Here is a 19,783-nt window from a genome sequence, read left to right as displayed (position 1 = left end):
AACTTGTTTGATAACTCGTTTGAAACATTGCTGAAATATTAAACTACAAGAACAGAGGAGGGTCATTTTGTTAAAAAACTCATAATTATCCTTTTAAGCCCCTGAGTCTTTCCTTAATTCAAATTTTAATATCATAAAATATTTCATACTTTAATCTAGTTTGTTTATCTTTCGAAACAAACCAACAAACAAACAAACAAAACTCAATTCAAATAATTGAAACTACAAAATGTTATCTTATCGTAGTAAAATAATATATAATTCAATAGCAAAATTTGGATGTAAAAGAAAATTAATTATTAAACGATCTAATTCAGAATACTGTATTTGTTAATTATTGCTTATGAAAATTTGGATGTTCGGAAATAGCTTTGAAAAATGTTGATTTTTTTTTTAAAATAGAAAGAGCAAAGATAAAAAATGGAAATATCTAAATTCTGAAAGAGAGCCTCAATGTTCTTCAGTCTTAGTATCTGAAGAGACGAATAGTCTGGAATTTTTCTTTAAAGGGATATAAATGCCAATTTGAAGAAGATGGCTGGGCAAGAAGAAACTACGCAGAAAGAAGGAAAGTGTGAGAAAGTCCACGCTTGCCATTTTTTTCTATTCGATCTCGCGACGCCTTGTTCTGTTCCCTTGCTGTCGGCATCCACGATGAGCTAATCCACCTCTCCATCTCTCTCTCTCTTCTTAATTATTCCGCAAGATAAGAATTCCTCAGAAGGCAAGGAAAAGCTTCTTCCCCGTTCCTCTCTGCGGCGTAAAGGTGAGACCTTTGCGTCTGATATCTCTATGCTTTGAAACCTAGCGTATTAGGGAAATTGGAATCCTTAGTTACTGCGTGGTTGGTTTGGATTTGATCTGGTTTATTTTTTTGAATTCAAAAACTGCCTTTTTAGGGTCCGGGATAGACTTTAACCAATTTTAGTTTCTTGTATTCGTATTGACGGGTATTACTGAGATTTTTTGAGCATCGGCGGTGGACTATTGCAGGTAAAGTTGCGATGACTACGGCTGCGGTGTGTGCGGAGCGAGCGACAAGCGACAAGTTGATCGGCCCGGACTGGGCGATCAATTTGGAGTTGTGCGACATTCTGAATATAGATCCTGGGTAGGGTTTTGGTTTGCTATTGCTTCCTTGGTTGTGTTTTTAATAGAGCAAACTTCACTTTGATTCTATATTATAGCGAACGTACATGTATTTGAGCATGGCTTCTACCTGTTGAACCTCCAAAGCAGTTGCTCTGATGTATTAATGAAACCAATTGGGTAATATTAAATACCTACACATTTTTGGAAAGTAGGATGCTTATGGTACCTTAAGCAATCGAAGACTGCATAATTACTTTGGCTATAGTTTTCGAAGTTAATTAAGTTGATATAAATTGTCGGGATCCAAGTTTTTGGTACATGAGAAATTCTAGTTTCTACCAATATGCTTCTAGGAGTAAGCTTTTATGCACATTAATTAATCTTATCTGCAAAACATTTATTCTCTATGTAAGATCACCTTGAATCTTAACAAATATGTGTGGTTCGTTGCAAATTAAGAAAGACAAACAGGAAGCAGATATACAAGCTAGCTTGACATGCCACTCGATATATTATCAATATGTTTCTTGACTCTGCTTTGTTATATCTTTATTTCACTACTTTTACTCCTGAAAAAACTTTATTTCCATGTGCTTTATTATAGTTCTCTTTTGATGTTGTTTGGTTCCTATGATCGAAAATTTTAATTGCTAAAACTTCTTCCAACCTCTCTTGTGAGGAGTAGGCAAACAAAGGAGGCATTGAAAGTACTTAAGAAGCGTCTTGGAAGCAAAAGTCCAAATGTTCAACTTCTGACACTTTCTGTGAGCACATAGTTTTTTCTTTCAGCTAAACATTGTTTATCTTCAACTATTGATGCTCAAGTTTAAGCAGTTCTTTGTTGTTCTCTACTGAAGCTATATATAAATTCTCTCCATGTCACTTGCTTTTGTTCTGGTAAAATGGCATAAATGCTTCTAGAGCTTTATGTCTATAGTATAAAACTGAGTTCTGTCAGCCTTAATCTACCAGTCATGTTTGGAAGAAGAACTAGTATCAGCTTTGCACTTGAGATAAATTGCTCAAGCAAGTCTATTTAATGATAGTTTGACATGAAACTGTATAATTAATTCATGGAAGAAATTATACTTACTGATAAGTAAACAGATGGTAGAACAGATTATGATGAAGTTTAATATGAATATATTTTGGTTGCCATATTAATGCATATTTGCCAATAAATAAATAAACTTTGGATGGACTATGTTTTCATGAAACATCAAATTTCTGTATTTTGGCATATTTATCTTTTTCATAGAAAAGTATCCATATCTATGTAATGTCATGTGCTACTCATGTTCATGATGATAACAATATTTAAAATTCCAATTAGGTGCTGGAGACTCTAAGTAAAAATTGTGGAGACACTGTTCACCAACAGATTGTTGAGAGGGATATTTTGCATGAAATGGTTAAAATTGTAAAGAAAAAAGTAAGAATCAGTTGGAAGATCTGATTTTATCAGTTTTTTTTTTACATTATTACACTTTTGCTTCATGATGCTAATTCTAATTTTAAATCATGTTGGCAGCCTGCTCTAAATGTAAGAGAGAAGATATTAGTTTTGATAGATACCTGGCAGGATGCTTTTGGAGAATCAGGAGGACGACATCCTCAATATCATGCTGCATACCAAGAACTTAGGGTATGCTTGTTTGCCCATATGACACATGGTTATTTTCTTAATGTCCTAACTTGTATGACAAATCATTCCCTGAATGTTTGTAAGTTTCCATCTTTTGTCTTTATTATATATGTACTTTGATGAAAAACTTGAAATTAATCTATGTTCGATGATTCCTTATAATCTTTTAGCTCTCAAATTTCTTAAAAAATGGATCTTTTCTTAGAATTTATTTGAATGTTATGTATACTCAAGTATGTTCCAAAAAAAAACAACACATACCCATAAGACAATAATCTAAATTTTGTTACTAAAGTATTTTTCTCAATATAATAATAAAAGTTCATGCCCTCGTTTGAGTATTAATAATTAATAAATTCTTGTTACCATTAAAATAGTTCCATTGATTCACATGCTTTGCACATCTCAGGTTTGCTAAGTAATTTTGAATTTTGGAAAATTGTTGTTATACAAGTTTTGAATACTGTTGAACTACATATTTCTTCAATTTTGTTGCATTTTTGTGCTGCATCTTTTTGGCTTGGAATGAGATATGTTTTTGTTTTTTCTTTCTATCACCAATTCCTATCCGCTAACAAATTTTCTCATGTACGGTTAGCTTATATTATCAATAATTCAATTCCTTGCGCATTTTACTTTTTTATTGAGATAACTTATCAGTTGTGTTTCCCAGCAACGGAAGGTTTTTCAAAGAATCCTTCTTTTTGTTTATGTAGGCTGCTGGAGTTGAGTTTCCACCCCGTATAGAAAATGTTGTTCCATTGTTCACCCCTCCTCAGACACACCCTGTAGCACATCAACCATCAGCATATGAAAATGCCGCTTTAGAAGCTTCACTTCAGTCAGAAATTTCTTCTCTCAGGTTTTTGGTTTACTTTTTCTTATTGTCTACCATTATACTGTTTAAGCTGTTTTAACCCTTCTACATGGGTGATAGTGTTCTGAAATTATTTTTTTTTGTCATTTATCTATTAGACTGGTTGGAACTAAGGAGGACATTTATACACTGTTAGTTGTACAAATCATTATTTCTACTTCGGAACTCTGACATTTAGTTCCATCGAAGCCCTACAGATCAAACATACAACTATTCCTGTGAATAGTTTTCAGACCCAGGCTACACAGATGGGCCAACTGGAAATCCATGTTAATGGCTCCAACTGGTTTGGTTACTTCACATGTCAAAATTATGATAAACTTGACCTGGCTAGTTGGTTGGGATGGCTAATTAAGATAGTGACCTGAAGCGATTCATCTAACTATCCTCAAACAGTTGGGATCTATGGCTGTGCTGTCTTTGGTTACAGGAATTAGTAGGAGCGAATTAGGGAACTGACTATTGTCTTTACAACAACAACAACAACCAAGCCTTATCCCACTAAGTGGGGTCGGCTATATGGATCCTTCTACGCCATTGAGCTCTATCTCCTATTATATCATCATCTAAATTTAAATAAATTTTATCTTGTTTTATTGTTGCTAACCAAGTCTTTTTTGGTCTACCACGTCCTCGTTTAATGTGCGTATTTGTCATATTTTCACACCGCCTAACTGGAGCATTTGTCGGTCGTCTAAGTACATGTCCGTACCACCTTAAACGTGTCTCACGAAGTTTTTCCTCAATAGATGCAACTCCCACTTTCTCTCTAATGCTCTCATTTCTTATTCTGTCCATCTTCGTATGTCCACACATCCATCTTAACATCCTCATCTCCGCAACTCTCATCTTTTGCTCATGTGCTCGAGTCATAGCCCAACATTCAGCGCCATATAACATGGCAGGTCTAACTGCCGTTTTATAAAACTTTCCTTTAAGTTTTAGAGGCACTTTACGATCACATAAAACACCTGATGCCCTCCTCCACTTCAACCATCCTGTTTGTATTCTATGTAAGACATCTCTCTCTATCCCTCCATCAGCTTGCAAAAATGATCCTAAATATTTAAAACTCTCAGTTCCAGACAACTCATCATCTCCTAGTTTAATACTTGTCTCATTACGTTCAATATTGCTAAATTTAAATTTCATATATTCTGTCTTTACTCTACTAAGCCTAAAACCTTTCTCTTCTAGTGTTTCTCGCCAAGATTCTAATTTAGCATTTACTCCCTCACGTGTCTCATCTACCAATACAATATCATCTGCAAATAACATACACCACGGTACGGTATCTTGAATGTGTCCAGTAAGTTCATCTAGGATTAGTGTAAAAAGATAAGGACTTAGAGCTGACCCTTGATGCAACCCTATTTTTATTGGAAATGCTTCAGTCAATCCGCCTGAAGTCTTCACTCTAGTTGTTACTTCCTCATACATATCCTTAATTAGGTCAATATATACTACACTAACACCTCTCTTTTCTAGAATTCTCCATATAATTTTCCTTGGAACTCTATCATAAGCTTTTTCTAAATCAACAAATACCATATGTAGATCTTGCTTTTGCTCCCGATACTTTTCAATTAGTTGCCTGAGAAGATGTATAGCTTCTGTTGTCGACCTACCAGGCATAAACCCAAATTGATTTTCGGTGACCATAGTCTCTTTCCTTAATCGTTTTTCTATTACTTTTTCCCAAAGTTTCATAGTATGACTCATTAATTTAATGCCCCTATAATTTGCACAATTTTGTACGTCTCCCTTATTCTTATATAAGGGAATTAAAGTACTTACTCTCCATTGATCCGGCATTTTCTTTGATTTCAATATCATGTTAAATAATTTTGTAAGCCATTCAATACCTTGTTTCCCTAGGCACTTCCATACCTCTATCGGAATATCATCTGGTCCAACGGTTTTTCCATTTTTCATTCCATTTAAAGCTTGTTCTACTTCTGAAATTTGAATTCTACGGTAAAAATTTAAATTTCTATACTCATTTGACCTGCTTAAATTACCTAAATTAAGCTGATCACCTACACCTTCATTAAAAAGTTGATGAAAATACCTCTTCCACCGCTCTTTTATTTCTCCATCATTTACTAATACCCTATTGCATTCATCTTTAATACATCTTATTTGGCTAACATCTTTTGTCTTCCTCTCTCTCACTTTAGCTATTTTATAAATGTCTTTTTCTCCTTCTTTTGTATCTAATTTTCGATATAACTGCTCAAAAGTTGTATTTTTAGCTTCATTCACTGCTTTTTTAGCCTCTTTCTTAGCTAATGTATATTTTTTTAAATTTTCCTCATTCTTTGTCTTTGTTGAAAGCAAACCATGCCTTGATGAATTAAATTATAAAATTTGACACACGAACAAGTAAAAAATAATCAGGAAAAATGCTACCAGCCAAGAATTACAATATCTAATGTATAAACCGTGTTTTCTAAATCATGAGCATGCAACATAATTTGTTTATCAATTAACCTTATGATACAATATTACATGGACCACTATCAACTAAAGCTACTTCAACCTTCCTCATATCTATAATATTCAATTTTGTTAAGTTTTATGTTTTAGAGGTAACCTATTTTCTTCATGCAGCTTGCAAGACATTCAGAATGCTCGAGGAATAGCAGATGTGTTATCTGAGATGCTTAATGCATTGGATCCCAAAAACCAAGAGGTGAGAGTTTCACTTGTAACTCTTTCAAAATTGAAGTTAGGATAATGTAAACATCTTTTTTGAAACTATGTCATATTGTGCACCTTCCTTATTCTCCATGAAAGAAAGAGGAAAGTTTAGACCTGTGGACTTATAGTCGCCGGCAATGATATAGATCATATATTGAACATGATCTTTAGTGCCATAGGATGATGTATTCTCATTGCTCAGGAAGCTTTAAAAGCGCTTGCTTAATGAACTATAGGAACTTGTGGAGTTGGTTGATGGGTTAACTGTCAGATTTTAGTTGTGTTACTCTTTATTGAAATCTCCAAGTTCTAAAAGAAGTTAGGCATCACAGATGAATAAATCCTTATGAATCAAATACTTTTGCATGACAGGGCATAAAGCAAGAAGCTATCGTTGACCTTGTTGAGCAATGCAATTCTTATAAAAAGCGAGTCATGGTTCTCGTGAATAATACTGGGTATGTCTAGAATTGCAAAAATCAGCGAATGTATTATTCAGTGGAGAGTCCCATGAACTGGTAATGTTATTTTAATATTTTAATTGTTACAGAGATGAAGAACTTCTTTGTCAAGGTCTGGCACTTAATGACGAGCTTGAGCGTGTACTTAAACGACATGATGATATCATCAAGGGAACTTCTCCCAGTGTTGTACCTCCAGTTGCTTCATCGTTGCCTGTTATTAATGTAAATCACGAGGATGATGAGCTGGAGGATGATTTCTCCCTGCAGTTATCTCTCAGGTATCATTTATGAAGGTTTTCCATTCCTCTCTTATGCATATCTTTCTGCATCTAGTTTTACATCAACTGTGAATTATCTACATCATATACTAGAAACTATGCTCAAACAATGTTTTATGTTTGGCTCAATTAGGACTTTTAGCTTTAAAATGAATAATAGATTATATAATGTTATGTATAATCCTACTATTGCAATAGTTTTAAGTGGTTTTTGCAAATTAAATATTATGTTATTGTCCAATCAATAGTAGACTTGAGAGTTTTCACTTCTCTTTCTTGTTTCATCTCCGCCTCGTGGTTTTCCACCATTCCAATCTGATGGGAAAGTCTTGAAAAACCGTTCCGGTAGATTATTGCAGAACAAAAATTTTCCCGGAAACGATCTCAAGTTGCCCTCATAGTCGACGCATTTAGATCATTGGGCTCTTGTGTTTGGTTTACAGGATCCAATATAAAAGGAATAATTTAACTTATGCGGAAACATTAAATTATACCTTTCTTTGGACTGTTGCGAAGGATGTGGATGAAGCTTGTACCCGAAGACCTCTTGATCTTCTGCTGTATTCCTCTCTTTTTCTCGAACGTTGTGTGGGCAACGATCCTTCGAGAATTTTCTCCACCAGAATTCTCCTCTCCGATGGCTAGCAAGCTTTCCTTCCTTCTCCGGAAAAGAGAAGAGGAAAAGGGGTTGGCTGCCGAGACTTCTCGGCCACCAAAAGCTTGTTTCGATGATCTCTCAAACCCGTTGAGAACCCCTTCTTTTATAGCCTTAGCCATCCCATAAATATGGTATAATTTGAGCCATAAACATGGTATGATTGATTCGTAAACATGGTATGATTTAAATCAATCAAATCGGAGATTTTGGCAAGATTTCGGAAGTTTCCAATTCGAACCCGAGGTGTTTAATCGATCAAACAATCGATTAAACATCGCTATTTTTTCTTATTAACACTGGTAATCGATCAGGTGATCGATTACCAGGCTGGTAATCGATCACCTGATCGATTACCTGCCTTCGTAATGAGAACTTTGGTAATCGATCAGCTGATCGATTACCAAGGTGTGTAATCGATCAGCTGATCGATTACACAGCTTTATATGGGTTCGAATGCCTGGTTTCTTCACGAATTCTTCCAAGGTGTATTTGAGGGTTTCTAGAGGCTACAGCAGGGACCTAGAGGAGGAATTGATTTTGGCCTTCTGATGAGCTAAGGCTTCCCGTGTTCGCCCCGAACACACAACCTTAGTCCATCAATAATAACTCATACCACTAAAGAGTTATTATCGAACTACTGCACCAATCCCATATTACAATATGGGCTCCTTCTTACTATCAGCACATTAGTCTCCCTGTGTTTAAGATATCGTATGTCCGTCAATTAAATGAGTTACTGACAACTCGAATTTAATCGACATCTATTCCAAGAGTAGTACCACTCAACCTTATTATCATGCGGACAAGGTCCACCTGCAGGGTTTACATGATAATCCTTATGAGCTCCTCAAGGGGACATCATCAGCCTAGATTATAGGACACAGTTTCCTTCTATAATCAACAACACACCATGTACATAATACTATTTCCCAACTCATCGGGCCTATTGATCTATCGATCTAAATCTCACCCTTTGATGAATTAAAGAAGTACATACTAAGCACATGTGTTTGTTATTATATCGGGATTAAGAGTATGTACATCTATAGTAACAGAGGTTTAGTTCGATTATATAGTCAGTATAAATCGAACAATCCTCAGATGGTCCAGCTCAATACACACTTAGTGTACTAGTGTAATTCTATAGTCAAGACAGACTAAGACCAAATTACACTACAACCACTCCAATGGTTTGTCCAGTTCATCTTGGTTGTGAACACTGTTTATAATCTATAAGGAACTGATAACATGGTTTTCTGTGTGTGACTCCGCACACCATGTTTGTCTACAATATAGATTAAATGGACACTTGCATAAAAACTAAATACAAATTTTTGACTAAATGTGATTCTTATTTCAGAATGTTTATTTACATAGTTAGGATTCTGGTATACATCCTAACACAATCTAAATGGAAGTTACAATACGCCAAACATCAAGTTGATTCTTATTGCCTTCCTGTTTATGTAGTTTAGGTAAAATTGATTTTTTTGCTTTCTCAAATTTAAATATTTTTAACTACACCTCTGTTGCAGGAACTAATATGTTTCCATCTTTTGGGATACATTTTGTTTCTGTTTTCCATTGGCACCTGCATGCTCCTTATTCCTTGTGATTCTTCACCTTTAGAAGTTACAGATTATGATGAAAATGTGGTTTTAGTTTAGCTACTGATTGCATTTTGATGTCTTAGAGAATCTGTAGTCGATTGAGTTACTTGTAGTCACATAGTCACATTCAAGTTAAATTAAGATGACCTCCCAAACCAAGGACTGTCATGCTGAATTGTTTCTAACCATTCAGGTGTATAGTAACACAAAATGATTATTCATTTGGGTGGAGTTGCCCTCCATTTGATTAACACATGATTTTCTATGCGCCACTTAGGAATACCGATTATTTAGTTACAGATTATGAGCTTGATTGCTGTGGATAATGTCTCACTCTGATGGCACATGTACTGCTTGTCTTTCAGTCTTAGTCGGAGTAGATAGTGCCTGTCTGTAAATAATTCCTTGTCATATTTCTGGTTGCTACAGTAGAAAGAATGTGAAGTAAACCATCTCCTGTTTGACAATAGCTGAGTTTCACTTGTTCTCTGTTTGACAATAGCTTCATATTTCTAGGGCAGATAAACCATCTCTGCATTCTATAGAAAATGCAAAGTAAGAAAGTAAACAAACACTTCTTTCCTTAATATTGTGGCGTAAAGCTCAGTACTGCATTCAACAAGTAAAATTAGCTCTAAGATTAAATTGTGCAATTATACTAAACAAATGAAGCAATTTAGCTTGTTGATATATGTTTAAAGTAGAATGATGATTCATCAACTTGGCGGACACTCTCTGACCATTATGCCGCTTATATCATTGATAATTTTGAAAATTTTTTGTCAAGCAAAGTTAGATTAGGTTGTTTCAGAATTTCAATTTCCAATAAATGTTGGTTCTAACTCTACCAATGTCAATCTACACTTTCAAATTGCTTTTAAATCTTCTAGAACTTCTGAATGGTCCAGGGCTCCTAGGCACGATGCTACTGGGAATGGTAGTGCCAAACCACCAAGCCCTCTTCTCCCGCAGCCTCCTCCAATTGGCAAAGAGGACTATCTGAGTGGTGATGCTTATAGATCAGAACGATCATTTGGTGCTCCTGTTAACCCACCGCTGCAACCTACTTCACCTCTGCTCAAATCTTCCGATGCAGCTCCATTTCTGGAGTCTTCTAGCTTGCCCAGATATGATGAGCCTACTCAAGCAGAGAGATCCACTGTCGAACTACCGAAGGCTCCTTGGGAATCCCAGACTTTTGGTCCCCTGCCACCCCCAGTACTGGATTATAGCCAAAGAGAGCAGGTTTTTGACCCTCAGAAGCATGGCTCATCAGGTGGGGTGCCGATAACGCATTATGAGAATCCCTCTTTTACTCACGATACTTCAAGTTTGGATCCACATCATAACCAAGGAAGCTTTAGAAGCCAGAACGTGGCACCGACAACCAGTCAAACCAAGCCTGAGGATGTTCTCTTCAAAGACTTGGTCGACTTTGCAAAGGCCAAATCATCTTCATCACCCAAAGCACCCAACCGTCTAGGAACCCGTTGATCAGTTTGAGGTGTGAAGGTCGTCCATTTCCTTGTGCTTATCAGTTTGCAATTAAAGTATTTGTTCAAGTTGTTTGTTCTGTGGTGTATATGAATGAAGTGAATTGCATTGTTCTTTTGTAATCTCTGACTTCAAATGCTTTACAGATCCGTGCTAGTGATAGAGTCATTTCTGTATTACCTCGTAGCAGCTCAATAAAGTGACTGATTTCTTCTTTTCTCATAGTAATAATTCGTTGTTCTATTAGTTTCATATTCTAAGTATTCATTCAGTGTTCTAATTAAATATTCATGTGCTCTTCCAAACTTGTTATTATATATAATTCATGGTCTCTTCCAATCTTCATTTGAGTATTATACGCAATAATACAAAACAAAAACTTAATCCTATAAGTTCATCCGGGTTCTTAATCCAAGCTTCCTCACATTAATGATCCAAATCTAGATATTCAAGAATCAGTGTTTCAGGAATGATCAGGTTCTCACAAGAATGGACTGACTCTTCCAATAAACAAATCCATCTTGTTAAGTTTGCTTCTAATTTTCAAGGAGCTGCCATGTATGAGCTAAAAATTTTCTCTTTAGTGTTTGCTTTAAAGATGTTAATAGTGTCACTTTCAGTAATCTGTTCAGGATTTTAATTTGAACCACGGATTTCTTGAGCACTCTCTTCAACTACAGTCGAACAGTGTTTGTATTCTTTATTATGCATCTTGAGTTTGGCTGGCAACAACTAAGATAAACAGTGGCTGTTTATTCATTATTGTTCAACAATGCATGCTCTTATTATTATTATCATTATTATTATTTTCTTTTTAGATAGTTTGCAGCATAATAAAGCCAAACCACCAACTTGGTAGGTGGGATTGGCATTCTAGAATCAAAAATAATAGTAGTAATAATAATTCATTGTCTTATGAATGATTAAACCTCTTAAAAAGGCCAATATTCCAAGTCAAAGTTGTATGAAAAGGCGAAATTATCAAAGTGGTCAAATCACAATTAAATTAAACTAAACATAATCCTGAATTCAATGAAATTTGTTAGTTTTGGGAGCAGCAGTTGAATGGGATCTGATGTCATTCATTTATTTACCAACCACCAACTACCTACCACAACCCAATTGCAACCTTTTCCTTTGCCATTTTTCTTTTTCTTCTTCTTCTTCTTCAAGTGGACCTTCCATCTAGAATCATCATGGCAGTGCAGCAATGTTATTCTGAAGGTCCCATCTAGGGATGGGTGCCCATCTAGGGGTAAATGAATTGGGTCTGTTCATGAATTTTTCAAATCGATTTAAAAAATATTTGATTTATATTTAAAAATATTGAGTTGAATTCGAATCCATAATATTTTATTTGATTGTTTATAAGTCGCTCGTGAGCAAGACTTGAGTTTCGAACTTTAGTTATGATTTTTACATAATTTTAATTTAAATATATTTAAATTAAGATTTGAGTAATTCCAACTTAACTCCATGTTATTTCGAACTATAATTCAATTTTATTTGATCGAATCAAGGTTCGAACAATCCGAATCGAACTCGAATTCGAGCCAAAATTATTTATATTTTTGAACTTCGAATCGAATTCAAATATCATATATATTTTTCGAACTCGAACTCAAAAATTAATATTTTTATATTATTCGACTAGATTCAATTTGTTTGCACCCTTAGTCCTATCCATGGTTAATTAGAGATTTTAACTCATATAATTAAGTTAGTTACTGTACATGTGGCAAAAGGTGATAACACTCACCCTAAATACCTCTCAATATCGGTCCTACAAAGATTTGAAAGGAGATAAATCATGATAATCGAGCGACCTTTTCAAGTTGAAGGGATTTTATTTCTTAAGGAATTATTTCCTTAAGAATTCGTTCCCTACTTTTATGTGATAATCTATCATCACCAACTTAACTATACCCGTGGAGGCAAAGTTAGTTACTATACATGAAGATGTAAGATGTAGATATGTTTGAAAATGTGTATTAATCGAAGATGAAAATTAATATCGATTTGTAAGTATTAAATAATATATAAATCGAGAGTTTGTCATTTTGAGTTATTGAATGCTATGATACTTGATTTTATAGTTTAGTTTTTAGTAGTTCTATAGAGTTTATAGTAATTAAATTTTAAAGTAGTTAAGTAAAACTGAAGGCAATCGAATTCAAATATTAAAATCACATGTATAATTAACCAAAGTTATTGGTTTGATTATTATTTAGTTAAAAAATTATGGATAACTTTAATTATACATAGATAAAATAATCATATTATTATAACTATTATATATATAGTATAAATGATTTAATTATATTATTTGTTTGTTTAATTCATTGATAAGCCAATTAAGGTTGCATTTGAGACAACCCAATTCCTTCCTCCACACCATTTTTTATCACCTTAATTTGGACCACCATTTCTTTGCCACCTAATTAAACATATTTAAGGCTCAGTCACTTCAGTAAAAAGTGGAATCTGTCATCCCAGCACCTCCACACAGTCGGCCCCACGACCATCTATGAAGAGGTAAATCGAGAAACTACAGTTGACCATGATGGAAAGGATATTGCCTCGACTTCGCCGAGATTTGACCTTTATCCACTTAATAAGTCTGTCTCATCGTCGTAACCAACTTAACTATGTCGCGGGAGCTTTAAGGCACAATCACAATATAACTAAGCATTAATTAAAGCCATCATGAAATCACATTAATCAGAGTTCCAATCTCTTAATATATACGTGTGGATTGTTGTAGGAATTTAGGCAGTTACAAGCTTCACCACTCTCCATGAAATCAAAATGGACACTCTAGATTTATCCGACAAGTAAATCAAGAAGAAGATCAGATCGTCTACCTTCAAGATTAATAATCTAGTCGGCGGCAAATGGATTGCTTGTTTGTTTCTAAATTAGCTTGTGAAGGAGAACACTTGGGGGAGCAGTGAGGCAAGCCTATAGAAAGATTGAGATCAAGCTCGAGGGCGCTCTCTCTGCTTTCTCTGCCTCCTTTCTCGGTGGCGGCTTCGTCGTCGTGGACGTTGGCAACTGATCCTTCGCTCATAGTTTGGATTGCAACTGCTCGATGGGTTTCCAAGGTGGTAAAGAGATTGATAGGGCCATGGTTTTGAGGATCAATGCCGCGGCCGAGGAGTTTCCGCCTGATGCACGTGTTCCAGTAGTTCTTGATCTCGTTATCTGTTCTTCCTGGTAATCTCGCAGCTATTACAGACCACCTAAACCAATTAACACAACACAACGACTGCTCGATCATGCAAGAACTAATTAAAAAGAAGAAGAATATTATCATCATTTATCAAGAATATATATATACGTATACGTACTTATTTCCAAGCAAGCCGTGCAATTTGATGATGAGTTCATCTTCCTCCTCCGTGAAATTGCCACGCTTGAGATCAGGCCGAAGGTAGTTTATCCACCTCAGTCTGCAACTCTTCCCACAACGAAGCAAACCTATAAAATATATATATATACCAAAAAAAAGTATATATATAGATCATATTCAAGCATCAGTAATGGAGTGAAATTAACTAAACATTCAATTAACCTGCAGCTTTAGGGAGTGATCTCCAGCGACCTTCGCCATGGGTTTTGATGTAGGAAATGAGCTTTTGGTCTTCTTCCTTGCTCCATGCTCCTCTGTTGGTGTGAGCCTTCTCACAACAAGGAGACCTACCCATGCCTCAAACACACAGATCGATCAAAGTCGACAGAAGAAATGAAAAACTTGAGAAATGACAGAAGAAATTGGAGAACAAGGTGAAGAAAGAGGGAGGAAAAAGGGAAGAGAAATTGGAACAGGCAGAGAGAGAGAAAGGTATGACAGTGGATTTGTAAGAGCGAAAGAGAAGATCATGAGAATGGACTTTGACTTGAATCATTATTTGGGTTGTTTGACTCATTTTGTTTGTTTTAGTGACATGAATGAGTTATTGGCTGGCTATAAAGTAGGGGTAACGATTTGTTAGGTAGGGTTACTTTTTTGTGTGAGGATACTGTTTTTTTTCCTCTCTTTATTTATTTTATTTTATTTTGGATTTATTTATTTATGCCTGTCTTTTTAAAAATCATTTTACCAATCTTCTCCATCTTTAGAGGTTCTAGAAAGCCTCACTTTTATTGTTTGTTTGTATTGTGGGGAAAAGATGAGAAGGGTCACAAGGCATCCATCAAATTGGTCACCTACCCTTCTCCTATTCTCATATGTGGTACAATTTGATCTTTATTTACCAACTACTTTCCTATTTGATATAAGAAATTATGCATAGCTCACCATGGAACCATTGGGAATGGCATGCCTTTTTTTTTTTTAGCTTAATCTTGAGAATTGATGACTTTCTCAAGACCATTGAGAATTATTTATCTTTTTTTTTCGCTTAGCATCCGGTAATCAAAGTCTCAAATTTTTCATTCTATTACAGTATGTTGTAATTAAATTCGAATCATAGATACTTGAGTAAACCGCTGAACATAATACTATTGCATCATTTTCGGAAGAAAGGGAGGGAGGGAACAATTAATGTACTAGTCAAATCCAAATAGTTGCGATTAATTAGGTTTGCTGTTAAAAAATGGTACCCAACTTTGTTTTCCTACTAACAGTTCATGGGCTATAATCTCTTTCCTAACTATTTCATCGAAACAAACAGATGGATGAGAGTGAGATATGATGATGTTCATAATAGTTGAATGAACGACTTTGACCACTATTTTATGTGAGATTAGTGTGTGCCACGCTATTAACATGATTAAAATCAGCTCATATTGATTAATTGTTGATAGAGATGGTTTAATTTTCTAATCTTTGTATTAGAAACTACATGAGTTGGATAGTTATTATAACTTATAACGTAAATATCGAAGCACACTCAGAATAAGAATAACCTTTTATTTGTCAAAACATCGAATATGCTTGTGGAAAGGCATGACATAGTTCGAGAGACTGAAGAGAAATCAACTGTAGTTTCTCGATTTATCTCCTCACAGATAATGGTGAAGTCAACCGTGTGAGACCGTTGGAATAACGAATTCCACTTTTTTACAGAAGAAAGACTGAAGTATTTTGCCAGCATAAATTAATTTCGTTCTCTTCCCCTTCTTAAGTAAAGCTTTTATCTAGAACGTCAGATGACAACCATTAATTGCAACAACTACTATAAGATCAATAGAAAGAGCATAAGAAAAAGAAACCTATGAAATCTACTTGTGGAAGTATTAGTACAAAGGTTATGGCAGTCACATGTGAATGAAGGCCGATAATCACAACACTAAATTGCTCTTGCACTCCTCCCTCCTTTGCTGCTCACAAACTCACACAACCTACATGGTAATGTGTCCAGACTGGTGGCTCGAGTCTTCCCATAATTTCCCATCACACCGCATCTCCTCCAGGCATGGTACTCTGCATACGCAATTGGATCCTCCGCTAGTTCTTTTACATATGAAGCCAACTCCTCCAGAGAGCTAAACTTGGATGCCTCTATTATCGAATTTGGAGGCACGAAGTCCCACACGTTAGGTGCTCCAAAATAGATGGGCACTGCACCAGCATCAAGAGCATAGTAGAGCTTCTCAGTAACATAGCTATCGGTCATGGTGTTTTCTATGGCGAGGACAAACTTGTAATGTGACATGGCGCAATGTAGATGATCCCACCACTGAGGAACTGACTTGTCAGCCATGGCACATTCTGGGTAGAGAGAGAGTGCAACATTAGGGCCCCCAACGTTGTTCAAACATTTGCCAAATGAATGATGAGTGACGAGGGAGAAGAATTTCGTGGCAAGTTGGTTTCGTTGGGGAAGGCACCTAGAAGAAGACCAGTACACCAGGACATCCTGTTACAATATGAGGAGTGAAAGAAACCATTAGCGATTGGTTCGAAATTCACCAATAAATGCAACATTGATAACCATGTTCCCTCACAAATATGTTGTTTTGTTTTGTAAGAAAATGAAAATTCATGACCCTGTCTAAGAATCATAACTGACAGCCATATGAACATTCAGCAGTCTTTGTGCATAACATTGGGTCAAGCATATTGCATACAATTTTAGGATCTCTCCATTGAGAAGCGCTTTTAGTCATGTGAAACACATTCCATCCTTTAGGAATGAGAAGAAATTGTTGCATTCAAGCAAACATTAATAACACAGGTAGGTCACCACTTGCATGTCATAAAACATTATATCCCTATAGCATAATGGCATTGAAGTAGCAGATGAAGTATCACGATTGAGGGATTGCTGCACGAACAGAAATAGAGATCTAGTAGTGTGAGGTGAGATCTTACCTTTCTTTTCTGAGAGGACACATGGTAATTACGACTCTTATGAAAAAGAGTCCCAGCATATGTGGATTGAACATCATCCTTGACATGGTAGCCAATAAATATATCTTCAAATCCTGAAGGTTTTCTACTGGCTTCAAGATCCATATAAACACGGAGTGGATCACCTTTCTTCCTCTGTACAACAGATATGTTTTAGAAACCAATAACAGCTATTGTTGGAATTCAAGTGGTTACAGCAAGTATCTAAATAATATGAAAAGTGCAATACCCACTCTAACTTTTTAATAATGAAAACTTCTCTTGATTTATTCAGTATCAATATGATATGGATTCTCGGACTAATACATCCATTAGCTCATTGAAGTTTCAAGAAAATTTAGCACAAATTAAGCAAAGCAGAATTGCAAGAACAAAAATATCACCTTAAGCTAAAATCCCAACGAGCAAAATGAAACAAGTTGTCTCCATACATCAAGCACGAACAGATTCAAAGTATAAATGTAAGAGGCATTAAAATTGATCGGTGCAACAAACCAGATCCATTAATGCTTTTACAAGAACAAGCACTAGTTCATGACAAAGAAATATACTAGGTTCAACACACTCTATGTTTGTTTACAAGGTATTTCTTGGTATGTGTTTATCCTTGGAATAATAAATTCAACACAATCTATGTTAACATGATTACCCAATGACACATCATACAATTGTCAAAGCTTACTAGTGTAGCATCATGTGATATGTCATCCATCATGGTTAGAAATAGAATGCAATTCCAAGATTAACCATATTTGTTTCAATGATAAAATCTTTAAAATTGACATTTTTCATCTATCATGTGTGCAATACTCAAGTCTAGCGGCACAATCACTCAAAAGATTGTAATCAAGGCACAAAGAGATTTAACAAGAAGTTTTCACCTAACAAGCCTCTAGAACTAAAAAAATGTCTGACCTGATTGGGTAGGCATAAAGGAGTATAAGTTCATAATTCACACTTCACACCACATGCATAATGGACTATAGCTGCTCTTAGCCTTGTAGATTCACAAAATAACTTGGAACCTATCCCATTTTAAATGAGCAACCATGTACAATTTGCTAGAGTTAGAGATGCCATGCAGGAGTGTATACAAGCAAACATCTAAAACAAGTAATCTCGCATCTAGATTTTCTTAAAATCCTTGTAGCTCTGATCATTTTGCAGATATTCAAGCAGTGAATATGATGAATTTTTTTTCAACGGAGAATATTTTCAAGTGTCAAGACAAAAACAATATTTTTTAGTTCATTATGAAATTGCATATTCCATGACGAATAGAGCTTGAGTGAGGAAGGTTCGTAAGTCTGCCTATAGAACAAACTTGAGAACTTGGAATCTTAAACTATCTTAATGGATAGTACTAATGAAACATAATCTTCCACATGAGAAGGTATCACCGACAGAAAAAACCCTTCAAGGAAACTATAGAGACTCAAACCATTATCAAATAACACTGAACAATCTCGTCAAGGAAAGCCTCTTATATCTCCATTGACACAACTAAGTTACATGGATCAGCATCATCCATCATGCAAAATATAAAATTTTTATGGAAAATATTAAATTTCTCAAAATAACTCTTACAATCCACTGAATAAACATATAACGTCTTTTGCCAAATGTTGTAGTCAATTTAGTGGCGAGACATACCAAGAGATGTCTTTGAGCTAATAAAAGATCCAGCACTCCCAATATGCAGCATTAAATACAACTGATACAAATTAGAATTTATAAAGACAAGATGTACTCTGAGCCGATGAAATAATTACAAAAATACACCTTGGCAAGAATGCCCGATAAATAGGTTGAATCAGATCTAAGATGTTACTCAAAGAGAAAAGCAGCGATTTCTTAAAGTTAACTTTTGCCCAAAAGATCACATGATAGACTTGTCGTTCAAAATTTAAGCTGAATAACCAATCAACAAACACAGCTAAGTTATCATAGAAAGAATTGTTCATCAACACAAGCACAATTACCGTGGCCGGCGGCGTCACGCTCTCGAATAAAACCGCATCGGGATTATCGGCTAGGACGGCCGATTTGGACCATAGGCAGGTCAACCCACAGCGACAGGAGTATAAATTATCCATATTGTCGGGGATCCAAGTCCACCCCTTGACAAGCACGCTGACGTGGCTCGCCCCGTCCGCCCTGCAATCGCCTGCGGTGCTGCCCGCCTGCAACGCGGAGTCGTTAGCGGACCATCTTGCGTGCGCAGCGCGGAATCGGTCGCATCCGACATGGGAGTCCCAGAGATCAAAAGCAGAGGCGAGATCGGTGAAAGCGAACTTTGGGCGGTCAGCGGCGGTGGCAGAACTGGAGGAGACGGCGAGGGGGGCGGAGGAGGAGAGGGACGGGAGCTCGATGTAACCGGAGAAGAGAAGGAGGAGGAAGAGGGCGGAGGCGATCATGGGGGCGAGGAAGTTGATCGGCTTCAATGTAACCGGCAGCAGCATGAGGGGAAGGAAGGAGAGCGAGACCTTCCGATTTCCAATTTTCCATTGAACTACCCCTAATTTTACCAAGACGACTTCTTACAAAGACTTGTCTGCGGACGCGTGCACATGGATGATGCCGGGATGGACTGACCGCAGAAAT

General features: G+C 36.0%; 3 protein-coding genes across 4 annotated transcripts; 1 reads left to right on the top strand and 2 right to left on the bottom strand.

Moving 5' to 3' along the window:
• Positions 1 to 534: 534 nt before the first annotated feature.
• Positions 535 to 10,854, top strand: LOC141816799 (TOM1-like protein 3). 2 transcript variants are annotated; one of them, XM_074704531.1, is made up of 10 exons: positions 535 to 766; positions 994 to 1,111; positions 1,778 to 1,856; positions 2,426 to 2,524; positions 2,624 to 2,737; positions 3,454 to 3,599; positions 6,228 to 6,309; positions 6,690 to 6,775; positions 6,868 to 7,059; positions 10,236 to 10,854. In XM_074704531.1, the coding sequence occupies exons 2-10, from the start codon at positions 1,005 to 1,007 to the stop codon at positions 10,819 to 10,821; spliced, it is 1,491 nt and encodes a 496-aa protein (XP_074560632.1). In that variant the 5' UTR covers positions 535 to 766; positions 994 to 1,004; the 3' UTR covers positions 10,822 to 10,854. The 2 variants fall into 2 exon arrangements, with proteins under 2 accessions (XP_074560632.1, XP_074560631.1); XM_074704530.1 differs by having other exon boundaries at positions 1,775 to 1,856.
• A 2,751-nt stretch (positions 10,855 to 13,605) lies between these two features.
• Positions 13,606 to 14,586, bottom strand: LOC141816800 (myb-related protein 308-like). Its single transcript, XM_074704532.1, has 3 exons — positions 14,396 to 14,586; positions 14,172 to 14,301; positions 13,606 to 14,063 (listed from the first exon to the last, which is right to left on the bottom strand). Exons 1-3 carry the CDS (start codon positions 14,526 to 14,528, stop codon positions 13,694 to 13,696), a joined length of 633 nt encoding a protein of 210 aa, XP_074560633.1. The 5' UTR covers positions 14,529 to 14,586; the 3' UTR covers positions 13,606 to 13,693.
• A 1,337-nt stretch (positions 14,587 to 15,923) lies between these two features.
• On the bottom strand, positions 15,924 to 19,712 carry LOC141816803 (alpha-(1,4)-fucosyltransferase). Its single transcript, XM_074704535.1, has 3 exons — positions 19,162 to 19,712; positions 17,141 to 17,314; positions 15,924 to 16,685 (listed from the first exon to the last, which is right to left on the bottom strand). Exons 1-3 carry the CDS (start codon positions 19,639 to 19,641, stop codon positions 16,116 to 16,118), a joined length of 1,224 nt encoding a protein of 407 aa, XP_074560636.1. The 5' UTR covers positions 19,642 to 19,712; the 3' UTR covers positions 15,924 to 16,115.
• Positions 19,713 to 19,783: the final 71 nt, after the last annotated feature.

The sequence above is a fragment of the Curcuma longa genome, unplaced genomic scaffold, assembly GCF_044706935.1.
Source record: "Curcuma longa cultivar G26 ecotype Majalengka, Jawa Barat unplaced genomic scaffold, ITB_CL_G26_1.1 contig_18247, whole genome shotgun sequence".
Lineage (NCBI taxonomy): Eukaryota > Viridiplantae > Streptophyta > Magnoliopsida > Zingiberales > Zingiberaceae > Curcuma > Curcuma longa.
The sequence above is the reverse complement of the archived record's forward strand: the minus strand, read 5'-3'. Positions and strand labels throughout refer to the sequence as shown.

Coding starts and splice junctions, on each gene's coding strand:
- LOC141816800 (XM_074704532.1), bottom strand. CDS start 14,528: ATGGGTAGGTCTCCTTGTTGTGAGAAGGCTCACACCAACAGAGGAGCA. Junction 14,302..14,395: donor ATCACTCCCTAAAGCTGCAG/GTTAATTGAATG, acceptor TATATTTTATAG/GTTTGCTTCGTTGTGGGAAG. Junction 14,064..14,171: donor CACGGCTTGCTTGGAAATAA/GTACGTATACGT, acceptor TAATTGGTTTAG/GTGGTCTGTAATAGCTGCGA.
- LOC141816799 (XM_074704530.1), top strand. CDS start 1,005: ATGACTACGGCTGCGGTGTGTGCGGAGCGAGCGACAAGCGACAAGTTG. Junction 6,310..6,689: donor TGGATCCCAAAAACCAAGAG/GTGAGAGTTTCA, acceptor TTTGCATGACAG/GGCATAAAGCAAGAAGCTAT. Junction 6,776..6,867: donor GTTCTCGTGAATAATACTGG/GTATGTCTAGAA, acceptor TAATTGTTACAG/AGATGAAGAACTTCTTTGTC.
- LOC141816803 (XM_074704535.1), bottom strand. CDS start 19,641: ATGCTGCTGCCGGTTACATTGAAGCCGATCAACTTCCTCGCCCCCATG. Junction 17,315..19,161: donor GCGTGACGCCGCCGGCCACG/GTAATTGTGCTT, acceptor TCTGTTGTACAG/AGGAAGAAAGGTGATCCACT. Junction 16,686..17,140: donor TGTCCTCTCAGAAAAGAAAG/GTAAGATCTCAC, acceptor ATATTGTAACAG/GATGTCCTGGTGTACTGGTC.